General features: G+C 38.4%; 1 protein-coding gene and 1 long non-coding RNA gene across 2 annotated transcripts; both read left to right on the top strand.

Annotated features, from left to right (window-relative positions):
* The first annotated feature begins 129 nt into the window (after window positions 1-129).
* Window positions 130-5,991, top strand: LOC146746143 (uncharacterized). The gene is made up of 3 exons (XR_014929590.1): window positions 130-221; window positions 1,610-1,681; window positions 5,856-5,991. It is a non-coding gene; the product is annotated as an uncharacterized LOC146746143 (long non-coding RNA).
* Window positions 5,992-6,001: 10 nt separating this feature from the next.
* On the top strand, window positions 6,002-11,161 carry LOC144359864 (uncharacterized). The gene is made up of 8 exons (XM_078012815.2): window positions 6,002-6,179; window positions 6,505-6,822; window positions 7,367-7,933; window positions 8,211-8,504; window positions 8,949-9,126; window positions 9,326-9,480; window positions 9,672-9,962; window positions 10,262-11,161. Exons 1-8 carry the CDS (start codon window positions 6,002-6,004, stop codon window positions 10,408-10,410), a joined length of 2,130 nt encoding a protein of 709 aa, XP_077868941.2. The 3' UTR covers window positions 10,411-11,161.
* The last annotated feature ends 1,355 nt before the right edge of the window (window positions 11,162-12,516 follow it).

Genomic DNA, 12,516 nt, shown 5'->3' with positions numbered 1-12,516 from the left:
GTTGTAAAAATAAAATAACTCGACCGTGACATACGTGACAATAGAATAGTCAGAATGCGGGAAATGACATACACTATAAGGAAACAGTGTTGGTGAACAGTTTAACAGTCAGATACACTATAAGGAAACGGTGTTGGTGAACAGTTTAACAGTCACATTGCAGCATTAAAAGTCTTGGATTAGTACATCAGAAATCGCAGTATACGGAGCTTCACATTAAAGTAAGTAATAAGTGGTTTCTTTCCTGAAAATGCATGTCATAGGTATATCACATGACACAGTCTCGTTCAAAGTTAAAGTTTACAAGACTTATCAGGAAGTGTGTTTCCTTCATTTAACCATTAGTACGTCCATGATTTAACTGTCTTGTCCTGTCATTGAGTGCATATAGTCGACACAATTCACCCCTGGAACATCAGCGGTATCAGGGGCGGATACAGGATTTTGTTATGGGAGGGGGGGGAGGTCCAAGCTTTAAAATCGGCAGACTAAAATAATGATTTTTTTTATATTATACAAAAACAAATTGAATAAATTTGTCGGGGGGGGGGGGTTCCCGGACCCCAAGAACCCCCCCCCCCCTAGATCCGTCACTCGGTAACATAGGTAGGCAATAACATTGGTGATACGATTTGACACCAGCACGTGAACTTGGTAACATCCTTGAATGAACTACATAATATTACCACATGATAGTTCTGTCATATTTCTATGCCATGCTCTGTATATCCTTACGTTCAATCGACCACTAATAAGATGCCCCTACGACAGGTCATTACTTAGACTGGCGCAGTCGGGGCGATTAATTTGTTTTTGTAGTTTAAATGAAAAAAAAAATCGCGAAATGGAGGTGTTAGTGCGAACACAGTTACAGGTGATTTCGCGCTAACACCTCCATTTCGCGAATTTTTGTATTTTATTTGAACTACAAAATTAAATTAATCGCCCCGACTGCGCCAGTCTAGTCATTACTGTATATCTTTGCAAAACGAGTTTATCTATCACTTTTACCTGTGTTTATAAATATTACATGAAATAATTGCGTATTGGCCTAGATTTGAGACAAAGTACGCTCCACACGAAAGGAAGCGCGTTTTATTTGAACCCTTGACAAGGATAATATCATAATAATGCTATACTCGGGGCGGACATCCGTGCATTTTCACCGCTTGGTAACCATCACTGTGAAAACAAAGGCTGAACACTTTCAGAAAACGGTACTTTGGGATGGTTGTTGAGACTCCCCTGAACAGTGTAACAAGTTACTGTTTTCTCTAATTTTCACCGGCTCTTCGCTCGGTGTTCCTCAGCAGCGCGCGCAGAACCCGTAGAAATACGTGGTACAGTGGTGCGCGTCTTAGCGACGTGGAATGTCTTAAGACGTAGCTCCGCCCCCGAGTATATAAATCGTCGTAATGCACGTCAACATTACGATATTGTACAAACGCACGTCACAATCATGGGACTGTTACACAATGGATACATCTATACATACTGATAGGTAGCGATACGTTGGATTAGTCATGCGTATCTATTATAGAATGATGTCTGTACACGCAGAACAGTCGCAACATATATTGTGCATATTTGATTTATGTTTGTTTCTCAGAACGATTAATGATGACACAGACAAGTTGGAACGTTATTTTTGTTATATACTCTGCTTTTGTTTGTAACTTAGGTAAGTTGATGAATACAACTTCTACAATCACCATTTTCCAATTATCAGCACAGATGATTAGACATTGTTGTTGTTCACACCAACTTACTTAATGTAAACAGTATCTACGCAATGTATATGTTTGGCAAATCTTGAGCATTTACTTGAGATTATTGAAAACCCCGTCAACCGTACTTCCGTTTTGACACCACGCTCGTTTGTGACCTCAAAGTGACGTATATGGGTGTAATTAATGGCGTGTGTCACAGTGTAAGGCCTGCTTATCGCAATTGAGAGGGCCGCCCACAAAACTCACACTGGACAGGGTTTTTTTCACCGCTAGAATGGGGTAGACAAGACAATAGTACTGGAAATGATATACACATACACCAACATATCGAGTTAAAGCTCCTGGCTTTAATACCTCTCAAAATAATTACAAGAAATAAGCACAGAAAAATACAATGAATAAAGTCACTAAAATAGGGGATTGCTTAGGGAAGTGTGCATTGGTGATAACTCACAGTTCCAGGATGTATTAAAGAGGAGCAGAGGTGTGGCTTTTGTCACTCTGTACATGACATTTGAGATCTATGGATGAATTCTGTCAATAAAAACAACGTGTATGTGCTGCGAAATGCCCCAAATATCTGGTATAAAACGGGCTGTGAAGCAGACGACAAACTTCCGCTTTGCCTGGCGTCATTTCGCCTCTAGAGGGCCAGTCAATGATGTCATCAGTGAACACTGATAATTGAACCCATTCATTCTAGTACGTCAATCCCATAGAAATGCTACTATGAAAGGCCTTGTTAACTGACAACTCAAAAGTTGTAACATGGCGAGGTGTTGTGTTATGAATGCCATAACGATTCATGTTAAGTTTCTCGAAATCCCAAATAAAAAATCATGTTGTTAGTTGCGAGAAATCGGCAGAAGAACTATCCTGAAAGAGAAGACACGTACAGCGTTCTGGCTATAGTAAACAGTGAGTGAATTAATATTGTACTAGTTAGAAATATGCTTACATCACTTGAACTACAGTACTCATTTCGCCCAACTTCCTACTTTTTAATGTTTTTTGTCACTGGCACAGAAGTGGTCAAAATGTTTGGGGACACAACGAGTGTTAACTATTATAAATTCTGAACGGCTCTTCAAATCTATACCACTTTGTATCGTTCGCGAACGCAACTTTATATGTGTTCAATATTAGAGCCGGTACAATATTGTAACAAATTCCATATCTCAGCGATATAGCTATTGTATACACATACCTTTTTTTATTATGGTTCGCAAAAACGTTGAATAGCCGTCAAAAATTCAAATATATTTAGTTTTTAACTATCTATAATTATATGCACGCAATTTGACCCTTTGGCCTAGATTTGATTGCCATGGAATATTTTATTTTAAACAATATTCTGACGTTACTTACTGCCCCAAAAATGTTTCAACACAATTGCGCTATGACTGTCCGATTTTCAATGTACATCGGGTAATATATTAATAACCATTCTCACCAACGGCTAGCTTAGGGGAGAGTAGGAAATTAAACGGCCGCAGGTCGCCCGCCTTTTATGCATGGATTTCATGACGCCGTCTAACCGCGGTCGGGAACGAAAGGCTCGCACAGCAATTCACACTTGTTGTCAAGACCATGAATGAACAGAAAGGATTGGGAAATTAAAAAGATCATATTGCCACAAAGTTAAATAAATTTGTCTGCACAAAATCTTGGAAACTAGTTTATAATAGAGACCGAGTGATCAACGACATCATTTTGGGACGCAATTGCGTAACTTACTGCGCGGCGATGCTGACATCCAGTGTGTGTTGACCGAAGTTTGACCCCCCAAGTCACGCACTGAACAGGCGCGTTACCTTAGCAATCTTTTTCTTTCACGCTCCGCGCGTCGATCTTGTAAAATTGTTATTAGTTTTGACGCGATGTGCTGTACGCAAACTTGTATATTTTAAGGTCGTTTACTTAGTGCGCTGCTTTTCTAATTACGCAAATTTCAAGTTGTTTACAATATTGTACTGCTCTAAAAATTTCAACATTGTAATATATCGCTTTCATAATAATTACGCAAACTCAGTTATTTAATATTGGACACTGATGATGTTTCCTCCGCGAACGATACAATGTGGTGTAGATTTGAAGAGTAGTTCGGAATTTTAAAATAGTTAGTACCAGTTGTATCCCCAAACTGTATCACTCAAAACCACTATTTCGATCACTCCTGTGCCAGTGACCAATGTTTGGGCGACCGGTCGGTGTTTGCAATGAGACAACAAGAGAAAAATTACGATAAAAATGCAGTCGTTTTCCGGTCGGAAATTAAGCGATAAGCTGTCGATTAAAAGTGGGAAGTTGGGCGAAATGAGTACTGCAGTTCAAGTGATATTAGCGTATTTCTTATTCAGTTTTTAACTCGTACAATATTTATTTACTCACTGTTTACTATAGCCAGAACGCTGTATGTGTCTTCACTTTCAGGTTAGTTCTTCTGCCGATTTCCCGCAACCAACAACGTGATTTTTTTATTTGGGATTTCGAGAAACTTAACATGAATCGTTATGGCATTCATAACACAACACCTCGCCATGTTACAACTTTTAAGTTGCAAGTTAACAAGGCCTTTCACAGTAGCATTTCTGTGGGATTGACGTACTAGAATGAATGGGTTCAATTATCAGTGTTCACTGATGACATAATTTTACTGGCCCTCTAGAGGCGAAATAACGCCAGGCAAAGCGGAAGTTTGTCGTCTACTTCACAGCCCGTTTTATACCCAATATTTAAGACATTTCGCAGCACATACAAGTTATTTTTATTGACAGAATTCATTCATAGATCTCAAATTTCATGTCCAGAGTGTCACAAGCCACACCTCTGCTCCCCTTTAATGGACGACAGTCAATGGCTTCTGCAACACAACAACGAAGAAATACGGGAGTCTTGCATGTAGAGGAACGCTGGTATTCTGGAGGGCATCGTCAAAAGCAGGAGATCGCAGAGCAGTTCATACAAGTCACACAGAATGATGGTTGTAGCCTGTATCACTTGTCACACTATATCGTAGCAGAACACACTGGAGTACCCAAACTGATGATGGACCCAAACTGTCCTTCGTCTGTCCAATTCATAGGCATGATTCAGTGTTACCACCCGGGTTTCCACATAAACCAATCAGAATGTGATCTTGCTAGCAGCTGTGTCACGTAGGCAACTCAGTAGATCATAAACATCCTTTGTTATTCAAATAACAGCACACCTGGTAGATTCCGATTTTCCTTCCAAAGTTGTAAACATCCTTCTTTATGTAAATTACAAGCACACCTGGGAGAACCCACTGTCCTTCCAGAGTTGAAAACAAGTATGACCTGTCAATCACCTTTATGACAGTTATGACAATGCACACCGCTTCTTCCCATGATTCCGTGCACACTTCCATTTGCAGGGTTTGAGATAATATGACAAAAACATGAAATAAAGGATGTTGACAGCGTGCACATTGACAAATCTGTTTGATTGTTATGTAGTTGTTTTGCAATTAGAATACAGGTAAAATTATAATCTATATTAATTTTTGCTAAAACAATAATGCCGCTTAGAACGATTTTCGTGACATATTTACAAACGCTTAGTCGCTAGGATCGCGAATACTTATTTAGAATATCCATTATGCACATGTGCTGTTTTGTTATTTAAATCCCAGACCGGGAAGTACTTAAGAGTACTGGCACAAAAGGCATGAGTAGGCGTTATCTATTCATCACCGCCGCAAATTACGGGTCATAAATGTGTTTTGTGATGGAATGAATCCAATTGAAGCCCAATGACCCTTAGGTTAAAGAATGGTAGTAGTATCACTAGATGTATTTGTGATTCTAACCAGACAAAATACCTCGACAGATTGTGACGGCTACCGACTATTGCCAACTATATATATGACAGATTTTGTGATGATTAACGTCCCAGTGAAAACGGATTGTTTCAACGTGCATGCATGCTAAAGCCACGATAAAACCAACCAACTTTCAACTATGTTACATCATGGTCAAAGTTTGGTTTATTGGTTTAACCCAACACCGTGTTCAATGTCAATGAGGGAGGAATATGTCACCTGAATACACTTCACATATTTTGTTGTTCATGCATGACTTTTTTGATTTGTTTGTGTTTCAGTTTTTGCTGCCCAACATTTCACGGTCACACCCATCGACCAATCGGCTGTGGTCGGAGACACTGTTACATTCCATTGCACAATTGCTGAGAAAAAAGGTTATCTCACGTGGTTACAAGATGGGAGTCCGCTGAATTTTGACACAGCAATGAGCACATCTAATGCTGACTATTCAATTGTGTATAGTATCTCAACTGAAGGCGAAGCTTTCAATTTACAAATTTCGAACGTTGGGCATGATGATGCCAAGAACTACCAATGTACGGTGACACAGGGAGGTGGTGACAGTGGCGTCATATCTACACAAGTTTCATTGACAGTGACTGGTATGTGCAATGAATCGAAATATTTAACAATAAATAAATTGAACAGAAATAATTTGAATACCGAAAACTGGAAGGGTAACGAATTAGCTTTGCCTTTCCTTTCTTCTTTTTCCAACTCGTAATAAGTCACTTAAGTCCACTTTTATGACAACTGTCTGAACTATTGCAGCTGCCCCAGACTGACTATAATCGTTTGAGGAAATTATATGTTATTAAGACTCCTGTCGAAAATTAATTAGTAAATATTTATATACCGATTACCAAAGGTTAATAAAACATATCACGCGTAAACAATTGAAGAACCATTACTTATAATTCTCAACAGACAGCGTTCCCCAAAGCTTCTCCAGAACTCCAAGTGACGCTACTATATTGGTTGGCAACTCAGCTGTAGTGGAATGTGCAATCAGCGATAAAGAAGGCACTGTCATTTGGTCAAAGGACGGAGTTGACATTAGCAGCGACGCCACGATCACCAATGGTGATAACAGGTTTTCAATTACTGGGAACCAAAACAATGGAGAATATAATCTACAAATTGTAAACGCAGACACTCAAGACGCTGGGACATACGCTTGTCGTGTGACAGCTTCCGGTACCAGTGCTCAAATTGGACCTATCCCAGCATTATTGAGAGTTCAAGGTAAGATGATGTTCTTTGGGTTCTTGGGATTCACATAAATGTACACGTGATACTTAATAACCAACGATAAGGTGTATGGCGATCAAAATGAGTTGTTGCTCCTATTAATTTAGAGTAGTGTTCATATGAAATAATAATTTACATTCATTTTGAATTATTAGAAAGGTATGGATAAATAGATTCGTTCATCTGAACAACCATCACGGCCACGAACAGTTTGATTTAATTTGGAACGTGTTTATATTGTTTTCCTATCTCCGAAAACGGCAGAAAAACCTTTGTGATTTATTGATATTGCATAATTTGAATATAGCTTATGCAAATATAATCACAAAAATATAATCTTATTTTTCTAGCTTGTTAATTAGGCATTTAGGTTATTTTGACCTAACCTAAAGTCTTGGCAATTTTATGTGTGTCTTTACAAAATAAAACTTTCATGCAACAGGCGTTATGTTTGGCTGAGCTGTATTCGCATCAGACCAGTTCCGCAAAGACAAATTGTGTGATTATGTTTCGACTAAATTGTGTGATTTTTTGACAGAGCTCCAGTCATTTGTTATTCAACCTGCTAGCACTGATGCCCTGGAAGGCAGTGACGTCACGATATTCTGTTCTGTCAGTAACAAAGCAGGACAGTTAGTATGGTCATTGAACGGTGAAGACATAAGTTCTGATTCTACAATTTCAACATCTACATCCGGGTACACCATAAATAGTCCGATTCCATCAGTTGATTACAATTTGAAGATTGAGTCGGTGAGACAAGAGCATGCTGGTAATTACGTGTGTTCAGTGACATCCGCCAATGGTCTTCCGGAAATAACCAGTGATACTGCTGTTCTGACAGTTTTCGAACACCCCACTGAACTTCCAACTGAACGACCAATCAGGAGTACCACCGACCATTCAACCACACGTGGCACTGACTATCAAACTTTACATCTAAATGAACATCCAGTTGTATGGCCGATCGAAAGTAGCATCGAAGTTACAATTGTACGTGCCACCGAACGCCACACTGAACTCTCGACCGAAAGTGTCACCGAACGTTCAACCGAACGAACAATTGAGAGTACCACAGAACACTCATCTGAAAACGCCACCCAACGTAAGCACGTTTAGCTTCCATTCACACAATTTGCCATTGCGAAGTTGCATTTTTATTTGTAATAATTCATCTCTCGCTATCTGTAGTCAATGATTGATAGATACATAATTTATTAGAAGGACATTAGAATAACAACACCTAAGTGTACAATATATATGGATATGTAACGTATATTTAAAGAACTGTCATGTCGATTGTGTCTCCGCATTGATTCATATCATCGAAATTTAGATTTCGAAATTGTGAACAAGAAAGATAATCGGAAAACATATTTTAGTTCTTTTTAGGGCTCCAACATGTGCACCAAGTACAGTAAGTACACTTATACTTGGAGAAAATCTAATCTTAGTGTGTGAGACTGAACGAGACGAACCAGCAGCAATATTACGTTGGATTCAAGATGGCGGTGACGTGCGAGAAGGTATCACCCTAGAAACCAGCACAGCAATCCGAGTTGGTCTATTCCTGACCATAACAGAGCACCTACAGGGGTCAGTATTCACCTGTGAATCAACACATCCAACACTTCATATCAAAGAGGCATGTCAGGTTGGACCAATTGAAGTAGACAGTAAGTTGTACCGTTTTTATTATTTAAATGTGAACTTCAATGTCTGTAGACTCACCAATCTACTCGAACTCAAAACGATGTGACGTGATGTAACCCACGGCACAGCAAATATGATCACGTGTCACTATCCCATCCGTTTTTATTGTAAGTCTTTGTTTGGTCTGTCCCATAAAATGCATTTATTTACACGGTATGAATGCAATCGGTGGCCAGAAAATGTGGAAGACAATGTTCTGGCGAAAACTCGTCATTGTCATTACATTTGACACTAACGAGATGTGAGAATATCTTAAAGTTTAGCCTAAACGTTTTGCTATTTGATAATCAAATAATTGCAGTTAATTTACATTAGGTTTTGCATTGAATAACATTTCCACATTGCCAAATACAAAGTACACCACATAAAACGCCCAATTGTTTACATACATACACATTTAATCACAGGTTCACGGACTGAAATAAAACTGTTCTCAAAGGAGGCAGAGAAATACGCCAAAGTTGGAGAGCATATCATCATGGAATGCAGCATTCAAAATAAGCTGGGTACCATTCAGTGGATTAGAGATGGTCATGTGATCAGTAGTGATACTGTCATGAAAGATAACGAACATGAATTCTCGAGGTATGTTTAGGTTTAAGTTAAAATTGGATATATGTTTTATCGGTACATATTTTTAATAGTGCAATGATTTATAGCATGTGATTATATTTCTTCATTTCACCATTCTTTTCCGAACCCAAATATGTTATTGATAAACATAATTCCACTATGACCTTCACAAATTGCAATAACCACTATGATCACATTAAATACATTTTAGGTACTTCATTGGAGGTGACCAATCCATTGGTGAATATTACTTGAATATCGACAGAGTCAGTAAACACGACGCTGGGATATACTATTGTTTACTGTCATCGTATGTGGACAGACTGCCATTGGTCTCATCAAAAGATATTCGACTACAAATTGCGGGTAAACATAATATTTTTCCATTCACTTTGAAACTATGAAACTACAACGACAATAGGTTTGATGGACAGCCTTCAACAAACACATTGTTCATAAATTGAGTAAAAACATACACAAGTACTCATGTACTGAGCGTCATTATTACTTATTCACATAACAACGAAAATAAATATCGGTTTTCTATTTTCTGGCAGACCCCATCCCACCAGAAAGTATATATCCGCAATGCACAATATCCAGTAATTACGTCATCGAGGGAGATACGGTGCTACTGACCTGTATATCTAAAGGTGGTGACCCTCCAGCAACTTTACAATGGGACAAAAATGGAAACAACCAAGACGGCATTCATATAGATGAATCAACACTATCACTGCATGTCAACATAAGCAACGAAATCAATGGTGCAACATTCACTTGTACGTCCAAACATTCAACATTTAACCAATCACATACGTGTGTAATTGGACCATTGAAAGTTACCAGTGAGTAGAGTTTAAATCATGTTTCAATGCAATACAATGTCATAATTCGTGAAGGATATTTACATTCCACGAAGACGCAACGATAGAAAACAAGGAAACACTGATAGCCATAATACATTACTGAATCAAATGACTGAGAGCAAGATTATTGTACCTCCAAGTTTAGAACAGGTATTGTAAAAGAGTGACCACACCCTGCTCTACATGAAACTACGTCATTAAATATATCATTGAACATAATTGCAAACTTGTATTTATGTATTTACAGGTCCCTGTTGTTTGTTTGTTTGTATTCACAGGTATGCCAAATGGAAATGACTGGTACATTGAATTCGTGGTGACATTGATAATTCTAATTCTTACCATATTAATTATAGTATTTCTATTAGTTATTCTCTTAAAGTGGAAGCTATCATTTCCAAGAATTTTACCAAGTAGTCATGTGTAATGTCTAATGAATTGATATTTTCTACCTCAAGAAGTTAAAATGATAAGTTATCTGGTTTCACCATAGACCCTCCACTGTAAAGTATGTGGTTTCACTTTATAATTTGGACTCGTGAAACAAGCAGGATCGTCCTGGGGGGGGGGGGGTCAGGCCTGAACCCACTTAGTAGGTCATATGTAATTAGCTTCAGGATACAGTGTCGAATATAGAATGGTGAACAAGAAAGGGTTGCCAAGTTTCATGCCATAACGGCAACGACTTTCATTATAACTGATTGTTATACGTGTTGAACTCAGTTTTATGGTATCATAATTCCACCCCCAGAATAAAGTGAATTCGTCTGGACTGTGGTAGATCCACCTATGCGCATTACTACCACAGTATTCTAGTCAGTGTACTTTGGTGTAAATGCTAGCTTCACCATGTGTTCGGGGTTCCTTTTCATTTTGAGTTCCGGCCATTACAGACAAACACGCCTACAGTTCAGCCAACTGTATCTTTCTTTATTTTGACTGGCATGGAAATTATTTTATGTCGTCAACTGTTTTTTGTGGCATTATTTTTCATGAATGAATTATTAGTTCATATGTCATATTGTAATTATTTCAAGTGGATGGAGCCTTGCCCGATTTATTTGTACAATTAGGAGTTCAAACTGGTTCAGTTGGATTGGTACTTGTGCATTTCTCAATTGCTTATTTATGTTATTTGAGATTAAGTTATATTTATTAAAAGTACCGTTAATACTAAAGTTTAGCATGGTGTGAGTCTGTTATATACAATGTATACCGTATTACAAAGATACAATAACCCTGGATTGAAATAACGTGGACACAGAGATTGAACAGACTGTTGCAACTCACCTCTGGGTCAGAATTCTAAACACTCGACGGAATTTTCCATGGAATGGAATTGTCTAGAGGGTGAGTCGACCGAATCACTATGTTGTCTGGTATGTCAAAATACAACGAACTCGGTGTACTGTCTAGACAACGTTCAACGAACTCGGTGTACGCTGATGGTACATGTTTGGTGATAAAAAATATTAAATATAATTCAAAACAAAATTAATTCATGCATTAAAGTGATAATATTTTGCTGATATTTTGTGAAGAGATTGCTCATTGCTAAACAAGGTCATATGTGAGAGCATGGAAGGTAATATCTTCCATGGTGAAAGTAAAAAGAATCAGATTTAACCTGTACTTAGAGTTTTTGACTTCTTAATACGTGCTAAGGAGCTGTGCGCGTACGCAAGTAATAAGTTGGGGTTCGGACCATTTTGTCATATTAACGTGATATTTTTTTAGAAAATCACATAATATATATAGGCTTCTGAACAACAGGGATTATTTCCTTGCAAGTAAAAACTGTATTAAACAGCTCCAGCAAAGCTCCAGTAAAATCATGTTTCCTTCAATTTATAGATCGATTACAGAGTAACAAACTGCCTGTATGTGGCTATTAAAGCGGCAGGGTCGTCACCTGCGCACGCGCGAGAATCGAGTCTCAGGCGACGATAACAACACACACTAAAACGCAAAGGCTCATGGGTAGACGCTTGTTTGTAAACTATGACATGCTATGCCCATCTGACGCATGCGCAGGTGACGACTCCCCCGCTTTAATAATATTACACACTGATTCACTGATGTTGTATTTATGACAATAAATAGAGTAAAGATTGAGAGTTTGTTGAAAAAATCAACAACATGAACCGGAAATCCGACGCGCTGCTAAAAATGAATAATTAACTGCTGACAATCAATGTCACGTGACGTGGATGCAATTAAACATGATGCAATCTTCACAAATATTTACACAGGTCCTAAAACGTTGCTCATTACCATGTTACAGGTTCAACGACGACAATGAAAATCGTGTTCGCGAATTTGAAACGTCACTGCAAAGAGCCAGAAATATCCCCAGTTGTTTGATATGAACTTAACACTGCGTTTAGTGTTGTTCACTGTTCCGAGTGTGTGTGTGTGTGTGATGATACAGAGCGTACTTCGAAAATAAAGCAACGTACAACTATAAATGGAACGGAAATAAGACTCATTCCGGGTCACACTAGTACTCAATACGTCCATGATCGCACGATAT

The sequence above is a fragment of the Saccoglossus kowalevskii genome, chromosome 5, assembly GCF_978046115.1.
Source record: "Saccoglossus kowalevskii chromosome 5, keSacKowa6.1, whole genome shotgun sequence".
Classification (NCBI taxonomy): Eukaryota; Metazoa; Hemichordata; class Enteropneusta; family Harrimaniidae; genus Saccoglossus; species Saccoglossus kowalevskii.
Note: the sequence above shows the minus strand (reverse complement) of the source record. Positions and strands in the feature narration are given on the sequence as shown.